General features: G+C 33.2%; 2 protein-coding genes across 2 annotated transcripts; both read right to left on the bottom strand.

Moving 5' to 3' along the window:
- Positions 1-693: 693 nt before the first annotated feature.
- LOC139860192 (cysteine-rich receptor-like protein kinase 2) lies at positions 694-8409 on the bottom strand. The gene is made up of 8 exons (XM_071848965.1): positions 7644-8409; positions 2971-3654; positions 2764-2874; positions 2082-2218; positions 1767-1977; positions 1450-1678; positions 1213-1363; positions 694-1127 (listed from the first exon to the last, which is right to left on the bottom strand). The coding sequence occupies exons 1-8, from the start codon at positions 8407-8409 to the stop codon at positions 786-788; spliced, it is 2631 nt and encodes an 876-aa protein (XP_071705066.1). The 3' UTR covers positions 694-785.
- A 2225-nt stretch (positions 8410-10634) lies between these two features.
- Positions 10635-11249, bottom strand: LOC139860191 (uncharacterized). The gene has a single exon (XM_071848964.1). The coding sequence runs from the start codon at positions 11247-11249 to the stop codon at positions 10635-10637; it is 615 nt and encodes a 204-aa protein (XP_071705065.1).
- Between the last annotated feature and the right edge of the window lie 11912 nt (positions 11250-23161).

Below are 23161 nucleotides of genomic sequence, written 5' to 3'. Positions count from 1 at the left end.
ACTAAACCATAAGGAAAATGGCACGTCGTGCCATTTATCTGGCACGCCGTGCCACATCAGGACTGTAGGAAACAGAAGTCAAGTGGCACGTCGTGCCATTTTCTGGCACGCCGTGCCAGGGTCGTTTCTGACAGTTTTTTGGGAAGTTTTCTGTTTATATATACGTTTTTTCATACAATTCTCTGCAAAAACTCATAGATTACACTCTCTACATTCATCAAGATTAATTCTCTTTTAGCCAAGAAGATTAATCGCTCCTTGTCCTATCCCAATCGAGATTTCGTGTAACCCGTGGCTAATTGGGTCGAGATACTTGATTCGAAAAGTGCTTCACGATTCAAGGATCAATTTGGTTCATTATATTCTGAAAACCCAAAACCCGTTTATATAACAATTATCCCATTTGAGCTGCAGTTATGTATATGAGTTTCAAATCTTGTACTATAAGGTTGAAATGGTTTTATTATAATTACCATATTAGAAAACTGACTTCATCTAAGTTAGCCTTTTATGTGTCATCTCTGTCACTTCAAATGACGGACTCTTTGGCCATTTCCGATAAATCCTATATGTATAACATATTAGTACGTATTAATGAACCATTTATCGAGTACAAAACCTTAAACCTAATCAAACCCTAATGGGACCATAATACTAATTTCTGCATTTACATTACATACAAACTTGCAACATATCACTTCAAAGTGCAGCACAATCACATTTCCTATTTTAAACAACATAAATTTGACCGAAAGGGAACATATATACAAACCAACATCTAACTTCTACCTTGGACTAAAAGTAGATTGAGAAACAGTTGGAACAGATACAGGATTGTATACCCTGTCTTTTACAGAACGATCTACGCTAACCTCATTCACTTTTATCTCACTTTCAGGTAAAAAAGGGGGATTTGTAGGAAAAGGCAATGGTTTAATATTATTCGATAACATTTGTAGAGCCATTGACATAGTTGGTCTAAGCGACGGTACTTCTTGGGTGCAAAGAAGTCCAATATGTACCACATTTTGTATTTCCTTCTTCACACTTACGTTAATATGATCTCGCAACATGATATTTGGATCGAATATTTCCTCTACTGTTCCTTGTTTAAAATGCTTCCAAACCTATTTCAATCCCAACGACAAAAAAATTATCTTCGGTAGATATATTTTTAAAAAGTTCATCAGTTTAATATGAAATGATACTTACAAGTGAAACCAAGTTGTGATTATACTCTAATGTCTTCAATCCTCTGTTTGGCATTCCACTAATCACCTCGAGAATTAGTACACCGAAACTATATGTATCCACTTTTTCGGTTAACTGACCATGGGCTATATATTCTGGAGCCATATATCCTCTGCAATATTAAAAAAAAGTTAGTGAAAAGGAAATATATAAAAAATAAAAAAGGTCGTTATTCGTTGGTACGAATTCAGTGCGTACAAAGTTCCTGCAATCCCGGTGCTGATATGATTTTTATCTTCTTGATAAGATCTTGCTAATCCAAAATCAGCAATCTTAGCGTTAAGCTTTGAATCCAACAAGATATTAGCAGCTTTTATATCCCTGTGAATGATACGCGTTTTACTGTTTTCATGAAGATAGGCCAAACCTTCTGCTGTCCCGACAATTATATTAAATCTTTTTTCCCAGTTTAGTTCCTTACCTTTTACTGCATCTGTAAAAAAAAAAAAAAAGTTACACGGATAGTCCCTGTGGTTTGTACATTTCCATTATTATCAATTGATGATTGTGCTTACCAAAGATGAAATGATCGAGACTGCGGTTTGGTATATATTCGTAAATGAGAGCACTTTCAGGCCCTAAACAACTGAATCCGACCAGTTTGACCAGATTTTTATGGTCAACGCTACTAATGATGTTGACTTCGTTGTAGAAGTCGCGTGCTCTATGTCTGTGGCTGACGAAAAGTCTCTTGACCGCAATTTCCCGTCCATTTGGAAGAACGCCCTATGACAAAGTTCATAATCAGCTTAAAACGAGACGAACTAAAACTACGTAGTACGTAAACAAACATGTTTGGATAAGGTCAAATGGTAGATTTAAGAGAATACCTTGTATACAGTTCCGAATCCACCTTCTCCAAGCTTATTGACATCATCAAAAGAACTCGTCGCTTTCTCAATTGTAGAGTATTTGACGTTTAAACTATTATTATTCACGAACTTCGCCAATTCAGCATCATCTGAATCTACAATATGAACATAACCAGAGTGCTAGTTGACTAGTTAACTCATCATAGAAGTTTAGTCGAATAAGACTAAGATTAAGCGTGCGTAACGGTTCAACACCGAATGCTGAATCATTCAACATTCGGTGTGTTTGTTTATGACATCTGAATGACAAATAATGATGAATCGTTCAGCAATCTGTGCTGAATAATTCAGAATAATTCAGAGTTGAAATATTCTGTTAACCATCAAGCACCTCCATTGTTGCAAAAACATGTTAACCATCAAGCACCTCCATTACCCTTATTATTCTCCTTAAACTATATCCTGAATGCATAAAACTATCATATTATCTTGTCAAATCATTTATAAGGTCAATACATTGATTTTTACATAATTTATAGAGTTCATTCAGAATGATTATTAAACAAGTTATTCTTGATCAGAACTAAGCTAGAATCAGAATCGAAACTTTGAATCATTCAGATTTTGAACTATTCAACGCTTAATCATTGTGTTTTATCAAACGCACCCTAAGTTAAAAAGATCAAGTGAAGGCTCATACCTTGTTTTCTTTTCGACGCCATCCTGAACCTCCATGCATAGAAAGCAATAATACTAGCAACTAAGAATGCTACCACACAACTAACAGCTATTATAATTGTCATTTTTCGCCCTATTAATACAAGAAACGAGCCATGAGTTCGAAACATAAAACCTATATTTTACAAATATTATATAACGCAACGTAATTTTAACCATACTAACTTACCTTTAGACCGTTTCGTAAGATCAAGATTTGAAAAACTTGAGTCAGAATACCTCATGAAACAACCAGTATACAACGCATACCCCATTGAATCAGGCAAACACGTCAGCATAGCATTACTCGCATTCTGCAAACACTCTGCACACGATTCTACACCTATCGAACTCCAACAATCACCCATAGCGTAAGCCGACTTATTCCCAGTCCCAGATACATCAGCCTGAGTTCCAGCATGGTGGTCCCTACTTTTCGGTGCAGTATCGACCGCTTGTAACACAGCCTTCGATGCTGCTTGTCGAAATGCATCGTTGTTTAATGATCCATTAACACAAATGATCTTGTCTTGTTTCCCTGTAATCTCACTAAAGAAGCTATAATTCTGGAATCGCATGAAGCAACCGTTGAGATACACTCGACCACCATCGTTGGGTAAGCAACTAGGAAGAGACGTTCGAGCTTCGGCAATGCATAAAAGGCATTCGTTGACGGAAAGATCGGCGTAACATTGAGCGAGTACGAAGTTAGTGTCGGGTCCCACGCCTGCAACGACTGTTCCAGTATGTGAAGTTTGTAGTTTTATGTTAATATCTTCCATCGCCTTTAGAAAATTGGGAATGAATTTGCTTCGATTGTTTTCTTGCTGATTTTCGCACATTAATTCAACGATTTGGCTTTTTTCGTTTCCCTCTGATCCATATACAACAGAATATTGGTAAGGAAAATTAAAGAACGTATCCAAATGGGTTGTAACTAGATAAAGATCACTTAAGAACTCGCTGGTCAAAATGGGTCAGATTTGGTTGCTTGACCCGCGAAAAGTTTTAATTATTTTTGAACTTTATAAGTAGTATAAATTACGATTACAAAGTTATTATACTGAAATTTTTTATTTTTTAATTTTTTTTTTTATTTTTTAATTTTTTTTTTTTTTTTGTGGTAAAATGGTTTAGAATCAGTTCTAAACATATGTTAGACCCATTGCATCACATTGTTCTTGGTTTAATACTGATGAATATGAATATGATACTAAAAAGTACCAAATACTACTTTTATACACATAGTGAATTTGATTATTGCATTTCAAATATTTAATTTTAATTTCTTGATTATAATAAAATCCACAAGAAAATTACATTAATTAATAGTCAGTTTTAGCCGTATATAATCACAGAGATATTTAGTGTATCAATTAGAATATATTTTCCATATATACCTTGTTCCTATCAACAACAACTCTACAAGTATAAAGTAAAATGACCACCAAATCCTCTCAACCTTTCAACCCCACCTTCCCAAACTCCATCCCAATTTATCCTAACCAAAACTAACTCTAAATATACCAAGAATCAGTCACGATACTCACAAAAGTCCACCATTTTTTTGGGGAATCTATCACGTTTTACCAACCCTTCAACTATCCGAAATTTTTTGCAAGAATTTGGCACCATTTTGAGTCTTTCTTGGAGAAAGGATCGAACTTTTGCCTTTGTGAAACTCCAAAATACTAAGCAGGCTTCCAATGTTATTGAGTCAATTAATGGCAAGATCATCAATGGAATGAGACTTACAGTGGGCTACGCGAAGAAGGATTTGAATACAGTTTCTTCTAACAAACCTTCTCATCCGATTAATAATAAAGCAAACTCTTGTGTCCCTGCCATCAACCTGTCAAGCAATCCAGTAGTATGCAAACGATTCCAGCTTACGGCTCTTATTGTTGATAAAAATCCGATCACAGCCATTAAGTTGTTTAAGTGGCTTAAAGGGCGTTTCATCGCGATAGATTCGGTTTCGGCGTGGGGTCTCTTTGGGTACATTGTCCAATGTTCGGATGAAGAGAGTTATAAGAGAATGACGATGGGACCTTCTTTGAATGAAGATGAATTTCTTGAGGTTATTCCGATGAGTAACCGCAAGCTTAAGTTTTCAAGATTTTTTAAAGTAGCGATGTCTGGTATACCATTTGAGTGTGTCTCTCCTAACTGTTCCATTGAAGTCGCCAATAATTTTGGAAGAGTTCTTCATATTAATAGAAATTCTTATAATCTCAAACGTGCCGATGTCGTATTCGCTCTTGTCGAAGTCTTTAATCCAGGACCTATCGATAAGATGGTCACTGCAAATATTGACAATTGTTCATCTTGTAGCTTATGGGTGGAGGAGGTTATCTATAGTGAAGAGATCGAAATTATCCCAGATGAAGCTATTGTAGAATATAATTCTATATTAAAGCTTTCCATTGAAGCTACAATTGATTTGAAAAATGATGCCCAAGATGAAGCTCCGGTGCCGGAAGTCCTTTAACAGAAAGCAGAAAAAGTACCGGTTGAGCCAATGGAAGAAGGAGAGATAAAAGAATCCGTTAACAATTTGAATTTTAAAACACCTTCAAAAGTCAACTTTCATGTGGATGTGCATAACTCTATTGAAAAGGTAGCTAAAGCTGTTTTGTCTCAAAAGGATAAGAGGTGTGGGTCTTGTTTTGTGGCAGAAGATATTAAAAGGACGATCTTCAAATCTAGTGATAAGGATGGTATACCTGACACTTTGGCCAACAAAAACAACCGACCATCGTTTGTGGACCCGTGCAATTCCCAAAAAACTCCTTTTATTTTTATACAAAATGACTATCCAGTCCTTGAACAAATCTCTCCAATTTCTCCACATCCTTCCAATATCCAAGACACTTCTGAGCCAAAAATAAAATCCTTTATTGATAATGATATCTCTTTTGCTGCAAAAGTTAGTGAAAAACCTATCACTAATGGGATCTTGAACGATTTGTGCACTGGTAATTCTAGTAAAGTTGGTTGCAGTTCATCTTCAAGAAAGAAAGAAATTCATCTCCAACCTAGGGTTGCAACCAATAACAGAGGTAAGGAGAAAGGTTGCAAATGGATTGACGAAATTGCCAATTTAGCCGACAAGTTTGATACTACAAGTGAAATTAATTACGTTTTCAGTCAGGGTACTTCAAATTTACAACAAGTGAGTGGCGGTTTCGGTAACAAGAAGCTATCCTACACAGAGGAGTTGTACAATTTTGGTATTTTAATGGGAGACATGGCGGAAGATACGCCTGAAAAACCATCAAGGCAATGAGGCTCGCCTCATGGAACATCCGCGGCCTAGGCAACAAGTCTAGAGGTCGTTTGGCGGGTGCAATTGTGAATCGTTTTCAATTACATTTCTTTGCAATTCAAGAGACAATGGTGAATGAAGTAGGTCTTCCTGTGTTAAATGAAATATGGAAACATTATGCATTTGATACAATCCAAGTTCAAGCAAGTGGTAGATCCGGCGGTCTTTTATCAATTTGGAGGACGGATGTTTTTTCCTTAGTTATGGCATGGAAAAGAAAAAATTGGATTGCCACCATATTGAGTATTGGTGCACGTCAGTTGGGATGGTATCTTCATTTGGCACTCCCTCTGTCCAACTTTAATTTTAGTAAGATGCAAGAACTTAATGTTTTGTTGTCAAAATTTCGCTTGGTGGATTCTGTGGGGGACCATCTTACATGGGCTGCAAGCCCAATTGATTCTTACTCCGTTGCTGATGCAGTGACGATTTTGGTGCAATCGTCTAAGATTGAAGCGCCCATGTGGCCTAAGGTTATTTGGGGTAATATTGTTCCTTCAAAGATTATGGTTTTTCATTGGTTAGCTATTAAAAATAGCATACCCGTTAAAGACGTGTTAGCAAAAAGAAAAATTTTGCCTTCTAACGTGTCTACGTTATGCGTTTGGTGTATGGTAGAAGTTGAGACCATTGAACATTTGTTACTTCATTGCAAATGGTCTTCATGTATTTGGGCGGATTTATTTCGATGGTGGAACATTCGTTGGATCATGCCAAGGTCAATTATCGAGTTTTCATTTGATTGGTATTATGGCATGGGTATTAAGGCCTCGAAGTTTTGGAAAATGATTGGGCCCGCGACTATATGGGCCATTTGGACGGCTAGAAATGACGTTATTTTCAATGGCAAACTTGCTTGTCGGTCTAATGTCGTTCGGAACATCAAGCTTAAGGTTTTCTTATTGGCGTCAAATCTTAAGTTGGTGCACGGGTTGCAAGCGTATGTTTGGGAGCAAAATCCATTTTTGCTTTGTATTTAGTTTTTTCTTGATGTATCCTTCTTTTGTATTGTGTACTTTTACCGGTAACCTTCATTGCTTTGATGAAGTTATCGTGTGTTTTAATATTATTTGCTCTTCTTTCGCCAAAAAAAAAAAAAAAAAAAAAAAATACCTTGTTCCTAGACTTAGCTAGTATATTAAATGCTAGTATATCAATTAGCTAGTATATTAAATGCTAGTATATCAAATCCCTGCAAATCAGGGATGTTTGTTAGGCTTTTCATGTATATAATGGGTTGTGTAGGCCATGCAATATTCATTCAGAAATATTCAATAATAATAGTCAGATTACCCAACCTGCCCATTTTGTCACCTCTACTCATATACAAGAAAATTACATTAAATAACACAGATTACCCAACCTGCCCAATTTGTCACCTTTACAGTTTACAGTTTACCGTTTACCGTTTACAGTTACAGTTTAAGGTTTACTGTTTACAGTTTGCAGTTTGCATACAGTTTACAGTTTACATATTATAGTTTACAGTTTACAGTTACAGTAAACTATACAACAAAATAACTACTAGATCTTACCTCCAGTATTGCTTCGGGTTGATTCCGGATTTATAAAGTTCGTTGCAGAATACCTCATAAAACATCCAGTAAACATCGCACGTCCCTCAGACGATGGCAAACACTTCAAAATCGACTCCGAAGCTCTCTGTAAACAATACGTACACGAACTGTCATTCAACGTATTCCAACAATCCGCCAGTACATAAACGGACTCGTTCACAGTTTTCGACTCCACCTTTTCTTCTGCAAAGTAATCACTGTTTTTCGGTGCATCCATAACCGAATTTGAAACCGCCCGTTTAACTGAATCTTGAAACACACCATCATTCATAACCGTTTTCCCACACTCAATCGTATCATCGGATCCTAAATATTCCTCATAAAAATCATAATTTTGTATCCTCATGAAACACCCATCAAGATAAATTCGTCCTCTATCGGGAAAACAAGTCGGTAAAACGGTACGTGCTTCTGCATAACATAACACGCAGTCATCAGTTGAAAGATCACCATAACATTCACCTAGTCCAAACATGCTGTCTGGTCCTGTTCCTGTAGATGATGTTCCACTACGTGATGATCGTAATTGTGTGCCGATTTTCGTCATTGTTTGAAGGAAATTTGGTATAGCTACTGTTTGATTCATTGTTTCATTCATTAACTGTTGTTTATAACAGGCTAGTTTGACAATCTGGGTTCTTGGATCACTCTTTGATTTAACTGCTAGTAGTAAAAAGATGAAAAATTTGATACATACAGATGGTATATGTATTGATTCTTTCATCTTTGCAGAAAATTTATCAAATTTAAAAAAAAAAAAAAAAAAGATTGGTGATTTGATCAGGGTAAGTTGTCAATTGAATTGGCCATTTTTTGGTGATTTAATTTATGTATTAATATATTATCATTTAATATATTTGACTAGTTACTGATTAATATATTTGATTTTGATTGATAATTGATTAAATAAAGGGAACTTGCAGCAAAGATTGAATGTTACAGGGTATGAAATTTGACTAATACGATTCTAATTTTGACAAAATGTTAGAAACAAATAATGAAACCACCTAAGACCCTTGAATAAACAAAGTGGAGGTCGTTTTCACCTGCTGATTATAAAATATGAAGATGCCATTACAGTTCTTGATTTGGGAATCAGGTTGATATTGTACTTATCAATTTTGACTTTTTGATGATTGACTTATCTTTGTGTTTGACTTTGACCATGACATGTAGAATTGAGAAATGAACGGTTGTAGATTGAGGTCCGATTATGATTTTATAGATTGTTTGATTGGTGATGGGATCATCTAACACAAATCAAGTTATTTTTTGTGAGTAAATATATATAATAATAAAATGTAGATGTATCGGAAGAATCTTAGAATCAATCTAACACAAACTAGAGGCGCGATAACACTAGAACATGCAATAATCAAATACACTAAGGGTTTTTGGGTTCGTACGAGTCAAACCAAGATGAGATCTTGATTAACACGAAGCCTATTTTGTGGTATATGGACATAAGGGACGAGTTTCACACGATCTATGGTTGATATGATGCGTAACCTAACAAATGAGGCTTTAACATGATCCATCATGCTAAAAATATAACATGAGAAGATTCAAATCCGTTCCATTGAATGATACGTATAACTTGATATGAGTGTGTTAACGGTTTTGGTAAAGAATTTAACCTGTTTTTTCATCACATACCATATTTAAACGTACTATTTCAATTGTATTGTTGTCGGGGAGGCTTCACATGATTGTTGTATTTTTAATATTAGTATTATTATTATTTTGAATGAGAATTTTGATACTGTATACTCTCATTTGTCACCCACGCACACGTTCGGGCGGAAATGTGAACCGCTAACCAGGGGACATCAAACCACAATCCATGCGGGCATGTGGTCGAGCCTTTATCCCATTGAGCGGGCCGGTAAAACCTCTCTATAGGGTCAATGTATATCACCACTATTAGTTTAATTGATTTAAAGAAATCAGAAACATATCTAAGGATCGAACATATGACTTGTCTCAATCCAATGACTTAGGACATGTGGTGACCTCTAATCTCACTCAAAACTTTAGCAAAATGATTTCAACAATACTCCACCCTAATAAAGTAATACGCCTCCATAAAATTAACATTATCACATTGGACCCATTGGCCATGTACCGAAATACCCCAAAATGTTTCAATGTCACAATCATCGTAGTGGGTGATCTCATCAAAGAGCCTTTAACATAATAGTATCAAATTAACTCATAAATCTGAAGCAGTGACGAATTTTGAAGATAATTTTTGAGGCGCAAAAAAAATATATGATAAAACGTTTATTACGTAGTCTAATTATATATAAAAGTTCACAACTATTATTTACTCTCTCCGTCTCAAAATTATTGTCATGTTTTAACTTTAAAGGTCTCTTTTCTACAGGTTTGACTTTAAATTAGTTTTTATGTGTTATAATACTCCGTACTTGATTAATGTTATACCATTAAAAAAATATATTCAAAACCAGTCTGTTAATATAAATTTCATCAAATAATATATTTTATAAGCAAAAATATTTAAAATAAAAGTTAAATTAAATTGACTTTCAAAGTCAAAACAGAAAAATAAATCATCCCCTTATTTAATAGGCAAAATTATGAATAGTAATAGCGTTCACATCATGCTAATGTCATCATTATGTCAACATTCATTATTCTTTTTTACACCCAAAGTTTTTTTATGTTGTACTATATACTTATAAATTTGTACCTTCAGTACATTGTTTTTTTTTTTTTTTTTTTTTTTTTTGAAAGGCCAAACAATTTTATTAAGAAAAAAAGAAAGATACAAGAGGCATATGAGAGAATGCCTATGAAAGGAGACGTACAACTACAATATTACAAGAAAAACTAAGAAAGGAAAAAACGAGCAACGATCCAAATACATTCGTGAATCCTATGCTAACCGTGATCATCGAAAGAGCTAGGATTTAAAAGCCATTGAGACTAAACAAGCGATAACTTCCTTGAACGTCTTGAGATCCACTCAAAGGATTTAATTTGAATCTCGTTGAGTAACATGGGACCGCTCTCTTTTTTCTTTTTAAACACCACTTGGTTTCTATTTCTCCAAAGCATATATCCGGTTACCCATTCGATCGTCTGCCAAAGCTTGGAAGAAACGCTAGAATTGGAGGAGGAGAAGAGTAATCCCTTGAACAAATCTTCAAACCGTGAGATCATGATGAATGACGAGCCCCACCATTTAATAACACGTGACCATAAATCCAAAGCAAATGAGCAGCGAAAGAGAGTGTGTTCTATGGTTTCCACATCATTGTTGCAAATAGGACATCGAACCGAATCTAAGTCCACACCCCTCTTATCGAGCTCCATAAGGACCGGTAATCTTTGTAATCTAGCGCGCCAAACAAAAATACCCAACTTATGAGGAACCATTTTATTAATCAAAGTTTCGGATGTCGAAGAGCATGAAGGTAGTAGCCTGCTGTTGAGTAGGGAAGTTAGATCCGAAGTATGAAACCGACCAGAAGGCATGAGAGTCCATTTCCAATCATCCTTTGAGTTGGGCGGCAATTTGAACCCACTTAGTATGTTCATGAGATCAGACAGCTCACCACATGTTCTACCAGATGGGTTTCTGTAACGACCCTACTTTTTCCGTTATCTTTTGCCGTTAATTATTTAATGATCGTTAACTGTTATTCGTGCCACGTCATTTCTGTGACCTATATTATTATTTTTATAATAATATATTAATTATTTTGTGCTATGTGAATATTTGTATTCATATTTTAATTCGTACGTTTCTACGTGTCGCGGATTTCTATCCGGCGAATCTTTTCGGTTTTCAAACCAACGGCCAAGCTTTTGGGATTTTTAAATTTTAATTATTTTAAATATGATATTTTAATGTCATATGAATATATATAGTGTTTATATATATTTTTCGTCGCGTATTTGTTATCTCTCCGAATTTTCAATCGTGTAGTAGCGTTTTCGAGTCTCGGGCTTCAATCGGGCATTCGGGCCACAAGCAATTTATCAAAACATGAAAATGGCCCACAAATGGGGTCCACCTTACCCCATTTGTGTAGTGACCCGAACTTTTCTATGTTTATATATATTAAATGAAATTGTTATTTACATGATTAAGTGTTTTCAACATGTTAAGCAATCAAACTTGTTAAGACTTGATTAATTTAAATAGGTTTCATATAGACAATTGACCACCCAAGTTGATCGGTGATTCACGAACGTTAAAACTTGTAAAAACTATATGATGACATATATATGATTATATATATAGTTAACATAATATTATGATAAGTAAGTATCTCATTAGGTATTTTAACAATGAGTTATATACATAAAATTGAGTTTATTGAATTAAGAAACTCGAAACGATATATATAACGATTATCGTTATAACAACGTCTTACTAAATACATATGAATCATATTAAGATATTGATACACTATGTTTAATCATGATAAATGATAAGTAAACATGTCATTAAGTGTATTAACAATGAACTACATATGTAAAAACAAGACTACTAACTTAATGATTTCGAAACGAGACATATATGTAACGATTATCGTTGTAACAACATTTAACTGTATATGTATCATACTAAGATATATTAATATATCATAATATCATGATAATATAATAATTTAACATCTCTTTAGATATAATAAACAATGGGTTAACAACATTAACAAGATCGTTAACCTAAAGGTTTCAAAACAACATTTACATGTAACGACTAACGATGACTTAATGACTCAGTTAAAATGTATATACATGTAGCATTTTAATATGTATTCATACACTTTTGAAAGACTTCAAGACACTTATCAAAATACTTCTACTTAACAAAAATGCTTACAATTACATCCTCGTTCAGTTTCATCAACAATTCTACTCGTATGCACCCGTATTCGTACTCGTACAATACACAGCTTTTAGATGTATGTACTATTAGTATATACACTACAATGATCAGCTCTTAGCAGCCCATGTGAGTCACCTAACACATGTGGGAACCATCATTTGGCAACTAGCATGAAATATCTCATAAAATTACAAAAATATTAGTAATCATTCATGACTTATTTACATGTAAACAAAATTACACATTCTTTATATCTAATCCATATACCAACGATCAAAAACACCTACAAACACTTTCATTCTTCAATTTTCTTCATCAAATTGATCTCTCTCAAGTTCTATCTTCAAGTTCTAAGTGTTCTTCATAAATTTTATAAGTTCTAGTTTCATAAAATCAAGAATACTTCCAAGTTTGCTAGCTTACTTCCAATCTTGTAAAGTGAGCATCCAACCTCAAGAAATCTTTCTTATTTACAGTAAGATATATTTCTAATACAAGGTAATACTCATATTCAAACTTTGATTCAATTTCTATAACTATAACAATCTTATTTCGAGTGGAAATCTTACTTGAACTTGTTTTCGTGTCATGATTCTGCTTCAAGAACTTTCAAGCCATCCAAGGATCCTTTGAAGCTAGATCTATTTTTCTCATTTCCAGTAGGTTTATCCACAAAACCTTAGGTAGTAATAATGTTCATAACATCATTCGATTCATATATATAAAATTACCTTACTCGAAGGTTTAAACTTGAAATCACTAGAACATAGTTTAGTTAATTCTAAACTTGTTCGCAAACAAAAGTTAATCCTTCTAACTTGACTTTTAAAATCAACTAAACACATGTTCTATATCTATATGATATGCTAACTTAATGATTTAAAACCTAAAAACACGAAAAACACCGTAAAACTGGATATACGCCGTCGTAGTAACACCGCGGGCTGTTTTGGGTTAGTTAATTAAAAACTATGATAAACTTTGATTTAAGAGTTGTTCTTCTGGGAAAATGATTTTTCTTATGAACATGAAACTATATCCAAAAATCATGATTAAACTCAAAGTGGAAGTATGTTTTCCAAAATGGTCATCTAGACGTCGTTCTTTCGACTGAAATGACTACCTTTACAAAAACGACTTGTAACCTATATTTCTAACTATAAACTTATACTTTTTCTGTATATATTCATAAACTTAAGTTCAATATGAAACCATAGCAATTGGATTCACTCAAAACGGATTTAAAACGAAGAAGTTATGGGTAAAACAAGATTGGATATTTTTACTTGTTGTAGCTACGTGAAAATTGGTAACAAATCTATATTAATCATATCCTAGCTAACTTATATTGTATAATATATATATTTTAATATATTATGTAATCTTGGGATACCATAGACACGTATGCAAATGTTTTGACATATCATATCGACCCATCTATATATATTATTTGGAACAACCATAGATACTCTATATGCAGTAATGTTGAAGTTAGCTATACAGGGTTGAGGTTGATTCCAAAAATATATACACTTTGAGTTGTGATCTAGCCTGAGACGTGTATACACTGGGTCGTGGATTGGGTCAAGATAATATATATCAATTTATTTCTGTACATCTAACTATGGACAACTACTTGTAGGTTACTAACTAGGACAGCTGACTTAATAAACTTAAAACATTAAAACGTATTATAAATGTTGTAAATATATTTTGAACATACTTTGATATATATGTACATATTTGTTATAGGTTCGTGAATCGACCAGTGGCCAAGTCTTACTTCCCGACGAAGTAAAAATCTGTGAAAGTGAGTTATAGTCCCACTTTTAAAATCTAATATTTTTGGGATGAGAATACATGCAGCTTTATAAATGTTTTACAAAATAGAAACAAGTACATGAAACTACTTTCTATGGTTGAACGATCGAAGCCGAATATGCCCCTTTTGCTTAGTAACCTAAGAATTAGTAAACCAGTCTACTAATTGACGAGAATCCTAAAGATAGATCTATTGGGCCCAACAAACCCCATCCGTTGTAGCGGATGCTTTAGTACTTCGAGTTTTTATATCATGTCCGATGGATGTTCCGGAATGATGGGGATATTCTTATATGCATCTTGTTAATATCGGTTACCAGGTGTTCACCGTATGAATGATTTTTATCTCTATATATGGGATGTATTGAAATATGAAATCTTGTGGTCTATTATTATGATTTGATAATATATAGGTTAAACCTATAACTCACCAACATTTTTGTTGACGTTTTAAGCATGTTTATTCTCAGGTGATTATTAAGAGCTTCCGCTGTTGCATACTAAAATAAGGACAAGATTTGGATTCCATGCTTGTATGATATTATGTAAAACTGCATTCAAGAAACTTATTTTTGATGTAATATATTTATATTGTAAACCATTATGTAATGGTCGTGTGTAAACGGTATATTTTAGATTATCATTATTTGATAATCTACGTAATGTTTTTTAAACCTTTATCGATAAAATAAAGGTTATGGTTGTTTTAAAAATGAATGCAGTCTTTGAAAAACGTCTCATATAGAGGTCAAAACCTCGCGACGAAATCAATTAATATGGAACGTTTATAATCAATATGAACGGGACATTTCAATTCGGCCGAATACCCCTTAAGGGGGGGGGGGGGGGGAATTTGGTTTTTATTTTATTTTTCTTAAGCCTTTTCCCATTTTAATTCATTTATCACTACTTCATTTCCATTTTTCCTTAAACCTAAACTTCCTTCTCTCTCCCTTCTTCTTGTGGCCGTCTCCCAACACCTCAACATCATCATCAATTCACCAAAAATTATTGCTTGGATCATAGGGCTTTCATCATCATCGCGTTCCTCTCGTTCTTCTCTACATGATCATACCACTTGATTATTGATTAGGGTATAAACCCTAACCCTAGATTTTTAATTTTTCTTATATTTTCTGTATTTTGATGTTATATTGATAGTATGATGATTACATGTTATTGTATTGATGATTGTATGCGTAGAAATGCTCAAATATATATGTTTTCTGTTTGATTGAATTGGGACAGTAGCATTTTCGTTCATTTATGATTAGGTAACTGATATAAAAGTGAAATTAAAGTGTTTAGATGAGTTCCTCTCATCAATACATTAATTGTGATGAACCGAAAATTTTCGACCAAATTTAAACTTAATCTTATATGATTTCAATACGATAAGCAAAGTCTGTTAAACTGAATCTCAAAATTCTTGAACTATTCAATTACCTTTCGTTTATTCACGATGATGCATGAATAATTATATGTAAATAGATACATATACTATAACTTGAAAACGTAACTAAGTGTTGGGTATATGATACTGTGCATTAATCTTATTTGATTGATTACCTGATTGATATATTTAACTACGGAGTTAAAAGATTATGCCAAACGATTCAAGTAAAAGACATTTACTGAGTCTCTTAAGGATTATGATATCATTACGGGTCTCTATTGAGAGGTCCACGTTGATTTGAGAAATCATTCATTTTTAACGGTATTCGGAACAAATGATAAAGTGTTTGTTTAAATAACGTAACTTGGACACATACAATAATAAGGAATATTAACTGTTGGAATTAGATATATGAATAACCTGTGTTATGTATTTTAAAAATGTGTTTATTAAATATTGAATATATATATTTAAATATAATATTAACTTGGTCATAAAATAATCTGTTATTATATATATAATAAAATAACAAATAACGAGACGATGATTTATAGAAGTAAATGACCAAAATACTCGAAAGTTTAAGATATACTTTGAGTAGTATAGTTTAGGAATAATTTAAGACTATATTTTGACAAATGTACGAGTCGCGAAACGTAATGTACAAGTTTTCTCAACGTACGAAGGGACACTCGAAAAACCAGAACCGGGACATAAGTCGAGTGATGACGTACGACTTATCGGAACAAAAATTACAAGTCAACTATGCATGTGAATTTAATATAATATATAATTAATTATTTAAATTAAATATATTATATATATTATATTAAATTATGTCGACAAACAAAATTACAAAAAAATATGTGAGCTGGATCTGACGGCCATGCGATCGCATGGCAAATTGGCATAAAACCCATGCGATCGCATGGGCATCAGAATCAGGCCACACCTATAAAAGCTCGAGCATTTTGGTCTCTGTCTTACACACATACATATCATACTCCATATTTATATTATTATTATTATTATTATTATTATTATTATTATTATTATTATTAAGATTAATATTATTATTAATCTTATTATTATTAATATTATTAATTAGTATTATACATAAAATACTACGACGAGGTTATGAGTGTGTCACTTTCAAAATGGTTTTAAGAGCGGGATAGAGCTAAGGAAATTATGAGTTATTGCCAAAGAGGTTATGGGTAATGTTCGAGGGTATATTTATGAATCAAATCTAGTGTTTATCATCTCTGTTGTGTCTACGTACTTTTCTACAATATTGAATCTCAATATTAATACGTAAGCATTTATATTTTATATTTTATAAATTAATAGTGTATACATACTAGTGCTCGAGTGTATATATTTATACATTATTGTACGCTAAATTTTGTTGTTAAACAGTTACGATGAATCACGAAGTAAATACATATATTACTGATAAAAGGTATATGATATGCATGTTTTTGGAAAGCTGGCGAAAAATCAATAACTTTTCATTTAGAAATCGCGTAATTTCGGTGAACGAATTAAAAGATATGATCAACTGAATTATGATTGACATTGATTGAAATTGCTTTTGAAACTTGTTTGTAAGAATGATAAATTGGATTTTTGAATATTACCAGGCAAGTAAATGAATCCATATATAAGGCACGTCTCGTTTTGTTAAATTATTGTCAAAATTGACTTTTTGAAACGACTTTGGATAACTTTTGTATGTCGATCTCGAGCATTAGGATTGTTATACACTATGACCTGACCTAGCTTGATAGCCATTTATTGACCAACATATGTTCTCTAGGTTGAGATCTACGGTTATTTGGTAATCCGAGTTTCGATCACATTTTGGTGAACGACTTTATATGCTGCTAAGGTGAGTTTCATTGATCCCCTTTTACTCTTTACATTTTTGGGGCTGAGAATACATGCAAATGCTTTAGTAACTGTTTTACAATAATTATATGCGTGAGTTTCATTTGCTCCCTTTTTAATTGCTTTTGCAATATATATTTTTGGGCTGAGAATACATGCACTTTATTTCAAACACAATGGATACAAGTACATACTAAATTCTACACTGAGTTTGAACCGAAAATCCCTTAGCTTTAGTAACTAGTAACTGCCGGTTATAAGAACTGGTGGGCGCGAGTAGTAGTATATGGATCCATAGGGCTTGATATCCCCGTCCGAGCTAGAGCACTAGCCTTTTAACGGACGTATGCTATTTGAGAAGCGTACACGTTGGTTTACGTGTATTATTAAGATGATTATACAAAGGGTACAAATTATATATACGTTAAGTTTAGTTACCAGGGTGCTCAATTTCGTAGAATATTTTGATAAACGTTTCTGGATGAAACAACTGAAATCTTGTTATCCACTTTTATATGCAGATTATGCGAAACACTAAAACTATGAACTCACCAACCTTTGTGTTGACACTTGTTAGCATGTTTATTCTCAGGTTCCCTAGAAGTCTTCCGCTGTTTGCTTATATGATAGACAAGCTATGTGCATGGAGTCTTACATGACATATTTTTCAAGAAAACGTTGCATTCACCAATTCATCACCATGTACCTTATTTAGACTGCATTGTCAACGGAAGAACTGTTGTAAACTATTATATAAGGTGATTGTTTATATGTAGAAATCATCAGATGTCGAAAACCTTTAATTAATATTCATTTATGGTGTGCCTTTTCAAAAGAATGCAATGTTTATAAAACGTATCATATAGAGGTCAAATACCTCGCAATGAAATCAATGAATGACGTATTCGGCCAAATGGATTTGGAGCGATCGTCACATTAATTTTAGACTCCGGATTCATGTCATTTCGATTTCCGGAGCTCTAGATATGATTAAAATGGTGTTCTGTTAAGATTAAATTATGAAAATGAATTGAACCAGGTTTGGTCCAACTTTGTGACCACTTTTAGAGACCTTAGGGTGTGTTGGTGTGTTAGGATTGATGATGGAATGAACTTTCATGTTCGGGTCATCTAAATCCGAGCCACGGATCACTCGTTATGACTAAAACACGTTCTTGAACGGATTAAAGTTCCAAGTTGTCTAATGGCTGATCATCATGACTTGGTTACTGTTATTAGGGTGTTCTTGAGTGCACCAATGTGTCGGGTGGTTTGATTAGGCGGAGATATATATAAGGCTCGCCGAAAACCAACACCCGGGGCTCAAGATATGACCCGATGAACTTTTGATTAAAACTTATGGTTAATTATTAAAACTTATGATATAAATAATGATTTTCATCATTATTAAATTACTTATGATATAAAAAGTAATTATTATAATTTAAGACTTATGATATATATTTATTATATCATTTAATAATTACTTATGATTTAATTAAACTTTTAATTAAACTTATGATTAATAATACTTTTATTATTAATGAAAAATACTTATGATAAGTATTAAACTTATATTATGAGATTATTATAATAAGACTTATAATAAGGATTAATTAATTATTTAATTATTATAAGACTTAGTTATTATTTAATTATAATTTAATTATTAAATACTTATGGTTTAATAATTATAATTAGAAACTTATGATATGATTAATAATTCATTATTAATAAATAATACTTATGATAGGATTAAAATTTATTATTAATTAATAATACTTATATTATGACTAATATTTAATTAATTAGTTAAATACTTATGTTATATTAATTATATCATTTAAACTTATATTAACTTTAATAATTCATTTTAATTTAATTAAACTTATGTTATGACATAATTATACATATTTAACTTTAATTAACATTATAACTTATATTATTATTATAACTTACACTTTTAAAATTTATGTTGTCTATGTTTGACCAAGGTTGACTTTTGAGTTGACTTTCGATTGACTTTGACTTTCAGTTGACTTTTGTTGACTTTCTAATTAACGAAACTTTCCTAACTTAAAAACCTTCTAAAAATAGAAACTTTCTAAATATGGAAACTTTCTAAATTCGGACACTTTCCAAAAATATAAACTTTCCTAAAATAGAAACTTTCCTAAAATAGAAACTTTCCTAAAATAGAAACTTTCCTAAAATAGAAACTTTCCAAAAATGGAAACCTGCTAAAAATAGAAACTTTCTAAAAATAGAAAGTGTGTGTCCGTACGCTGTTCCGATCAAACCGATGCATGTTGAGTATTGTTCTATGCCTACTTGCAACATGTACAATAGCTATCATACTAAGACTTGACCTAAGTTAGTTATTTATATCGACCTGCTTTATTTATAGGTCGGCGTTGTGATCATTCCTGATCACTTTACTTCATTTGTTGTTCGCATATTGTGTGGTTACTTCGTTTACTATTAAGGTGAGTTATAGTCCCATTTTTCTATTTTAACTCTTTTGGGATGAGAATACATGCAATTTATTTTATATTTTGGACACAAGTGGAAGTTGATTTAAATTATTCATTGTGAGTTGAACAAAAATATTTTCTAGTCTGGTAACTGTAATCACTGGTTTCTACTGGTGAACGCGAATCCTACGGATAGATCTATCGGGTTTGACAACCCCATTTCGAGCTAGTCGCGCTAGCAATTTATAATCGGAATGTTTAGTACTTCGTATTTAGTTGAAGATACACTTGTTCGGTGTATATTATTTACTGTGTTTGTCAAGGGTAAATAAATGGTTAAGTGGTTACCAGGTGGCTCACGAAAAATGGAATAATATTTTTATATATTTTCTAGCATATAATTTTGTGGTCCAAAAAGGAGTTTTTATGTTTTCAAACATAAATTTTTATGGTTTAAATTTAAATATTGTTTGCAATATTAAACCTATAATTCACTCAACATTTTTGTTGACAGTTACTCGCATGTTTTATTCTCAGGTTCATAATTGATTGCTTCCGCTGTGCTTAGAGAGTCTGCATATTTATGATGGCAGCTTTTGTTAAAAATTAACTTGCATTCTATTTTGATACATTTAGTAGTGGATGTTGTTGATCTTGTTTTGGTCAACTTTTGGTTAAGTAATAATGTATGATTTTTCTAAACATACATATTTTGGTAGGTTTCTTTTATAGAAAATTATTTTTAAATAAAGAATGCAAGGTTATTTATCAAATTCATATAGAGTTATGATCAAGTTGTGGGACCAAGATAACGATGGTCGTCAAGTGCACTTTGACAGGTCGTTAAAGTTTCGGCACCAGTTCCACGAGGCAGTTCACTCACCATTGCTACCACAGTTGATTAGACGATCTATTACTAGAGCATCTTTGTTGGTTTCTAGGCGAAAAAGACGATTAAAACGAAGAGCAAAAGGTAGATTGCCTATCCATGCGTCCAACCAGAATCTCGTATCGTCCCCTCTGTTAACAGACTTCACGAAGAATTTGGAGAAGGAAATGTTGAGTTCATCTAAAAGAAAACCAGCAGCGCGGATGCCATTCCAAATTGAATTCCTGTTACGAGCCACAATAAGATCATAAGTACCCAACCCCCCATCCCTCCCATAGAGACTTTTAATTATTTTAACCCAAAAGGCGTCTTTTTCTTTAAAAAAACGCCACCACCATTTACCAAGCAAGGAAAGATTTTTCGCCTTAAGCGACCCGATATTCAAACCCCCGCCCTCAAAAGGTAGCAAAACTTTTTTCCACTTAACCCATGAAATTTTCGAGATGTCACCCGACCCGCCCCAAAAGAAATTACGTCTCAAACCTTCTAGCAAATTGAGGACACTTGAAGGAGCACGGAATAGGGAGAAGGCATATAACGGAAGGCTACTCAGGACCGATTTGATTAGGGTAAGACGACCTCCAAATGACAACATTTTTGATTTCCAACCCGCTAATCTTGAGTGAAACTTCTCTACGACTTTATCCCAATCTCAGATATTTTTCATTTTTTGACCAATGGGAACCCCAAGATAAGTGAAAGGGAAAGTGCCTACACGACAATCCAAGTAATTCGCAATTTCTTCTAAAGCTACTTGTTGCACACCAATTCCATAAAGGCAACTCTTTGAGAAGTTTACTTTTAATCCCGAGAAAATTTCAAAGCACTTAAGAAGTTTGACAAGATTACCGGCATTACGTTTGCTCCAACGTCCGAAAAAAATAGTATCGTCGGCATATTGAAGATGCGATAACCTTATATTATCAGAACCAATATCAAGGCCATTAAAAAGTCCAACCTCTAAAGCATGTTTCGTGAGCAAATTGAGTCCCTCAGCGGCCATTATAAAAAGGTAAGGTGATAGCAGGTCACCTTGACGGACCCCTCTTTGGAGATTAAACTCTTTGGTTGGAGAACCGTTTACTAGGACGGAGATAGCCACCGATTTTAAGCAAGCCAATATCCATGATCTCCATTTATGCCCAAAACCGAGACATTCCAATACGGTGAAGAGGAATCCCCAATTAATACTATCAAAGGCTTTCATGAAGTCTACCTTGAAAATGAGACTTTTCTTCTTTTGAAATTTCAAGTCTTCAACCACCTCATTCGCTACTAAAATACCATCGAGAATATATCTACCTTTTATGAAAGCGCTTTGCTCCGACCCAATGATTTTATGGATAACTTTTTGGAGGCGATTAGCAAGCATTTTAGAGATAATTTTGTAGTAGCTTCCAATGAGGCTAATCGGCCGATAGTCCCCAAGGTTCAATGGATCTTTCCTTTTCGGTATCAAAGTGAAGAATGATGCATTGCATCCATTAGAGATGCACTCATGGGATCAAAATCAATCAATAGCCATTTTTAAATCATCTTTTATCAACCAATAAAATTTTTAAAAAAAGCTCATGTTGAAACCATCCGGACCCGGCGCCTTCGAAGGGTCAAAATCTCTTATAGTATCCCAAATTTCATCGTCAAGGAACGGTACTTCGAGTGAGTTGGCATCTTCCTGTGAGAGTTTGTTGAAGGTAATGATTTAAAACTGTTGAAATCAGGAGCAAACCTCAATACATCGTATCAAACAGAAATATAAAAATGTAACAAAACTTGAAAAACTCAAATTGCTACTTCCGGCAGCCATTTCCAATAACATGAATACTATAACAATCCAACGAAATTTATGCTAATATCCTAATATAAAAACATTTAGACAATAGACAATAGACATAGACAATTAATAGACAATTAAAATTTTGTTAGAGAACTAAAGTAAATATGATACTACGTAAGGATACGTTTAAGCTTACCAAATTTAGGTTAACTGTGGTTAATTAATTACAAAGTTTAAATATTTCATTTTTAATAACGACTTACTTTATATAATTTGATTAATAATGTTATTCATGACAGGATTATGTTATATAAATTAAATTAAATTAAATTAAATTTGGTAAGCTTAAACGTAGTCTTAAGGGC

This window comes from Rutidosis leptorrhynchoides, chromosome 7, assembly GCF_046630445.1.
Source record: "Rutidosis leptorrhynchoides isolate AG116_Rl617_1_P2 chromosome 7, CSIRO_AGI_Rlap_v1, whole genome shotgun sequence".
NCBI lineage: Eukaryota > Viridiplantae > Streptophyta > Magnoliopsida > Asterales > Asteraceae > Rutidosis > Rutidosis leptorrhynchoides.
The sequence above is the reverse complement of the archived record's forward strand: the minus strand, read 5'-3'. Positions and strand labels throughout refer to the sequence as shown.

What these genes read in the sequence shown, in the direction of transcription:
- LOC139860192 (XM_071848965.1), bottom strand. Translation starts at nt 8,409, where the DNA reads ATGAAAGAATCAATACATATACCATCTGTATGTATCAAATTTTTCATC. An exon ending in TCTTACGAAACGGTCTAAAG is followed by an intron (nt 2,875 to 2,970) that starts GTAAGTTAGTAT and finishes TTGTATTAATAG; the next exon opens with GGCGAAAAATGACAATTATA. An exon ending in GGCGTCGAAAAGAAAACAAG is followed by an intron (nt 2,219 to 2,763) that starts GTATGAGCCTTC and finishes TTCATATTGTAG; the next exon opens with ATTCAGATGATGCTGAATTG.
- LOC139860191 (XM_071848964.1), bottom strand. Translation starts at nt 11,249, where the DNA reads ATGAACATACTAAGTGGGTTCAAATTGCCGCCCAACTCAAAGGATGAT.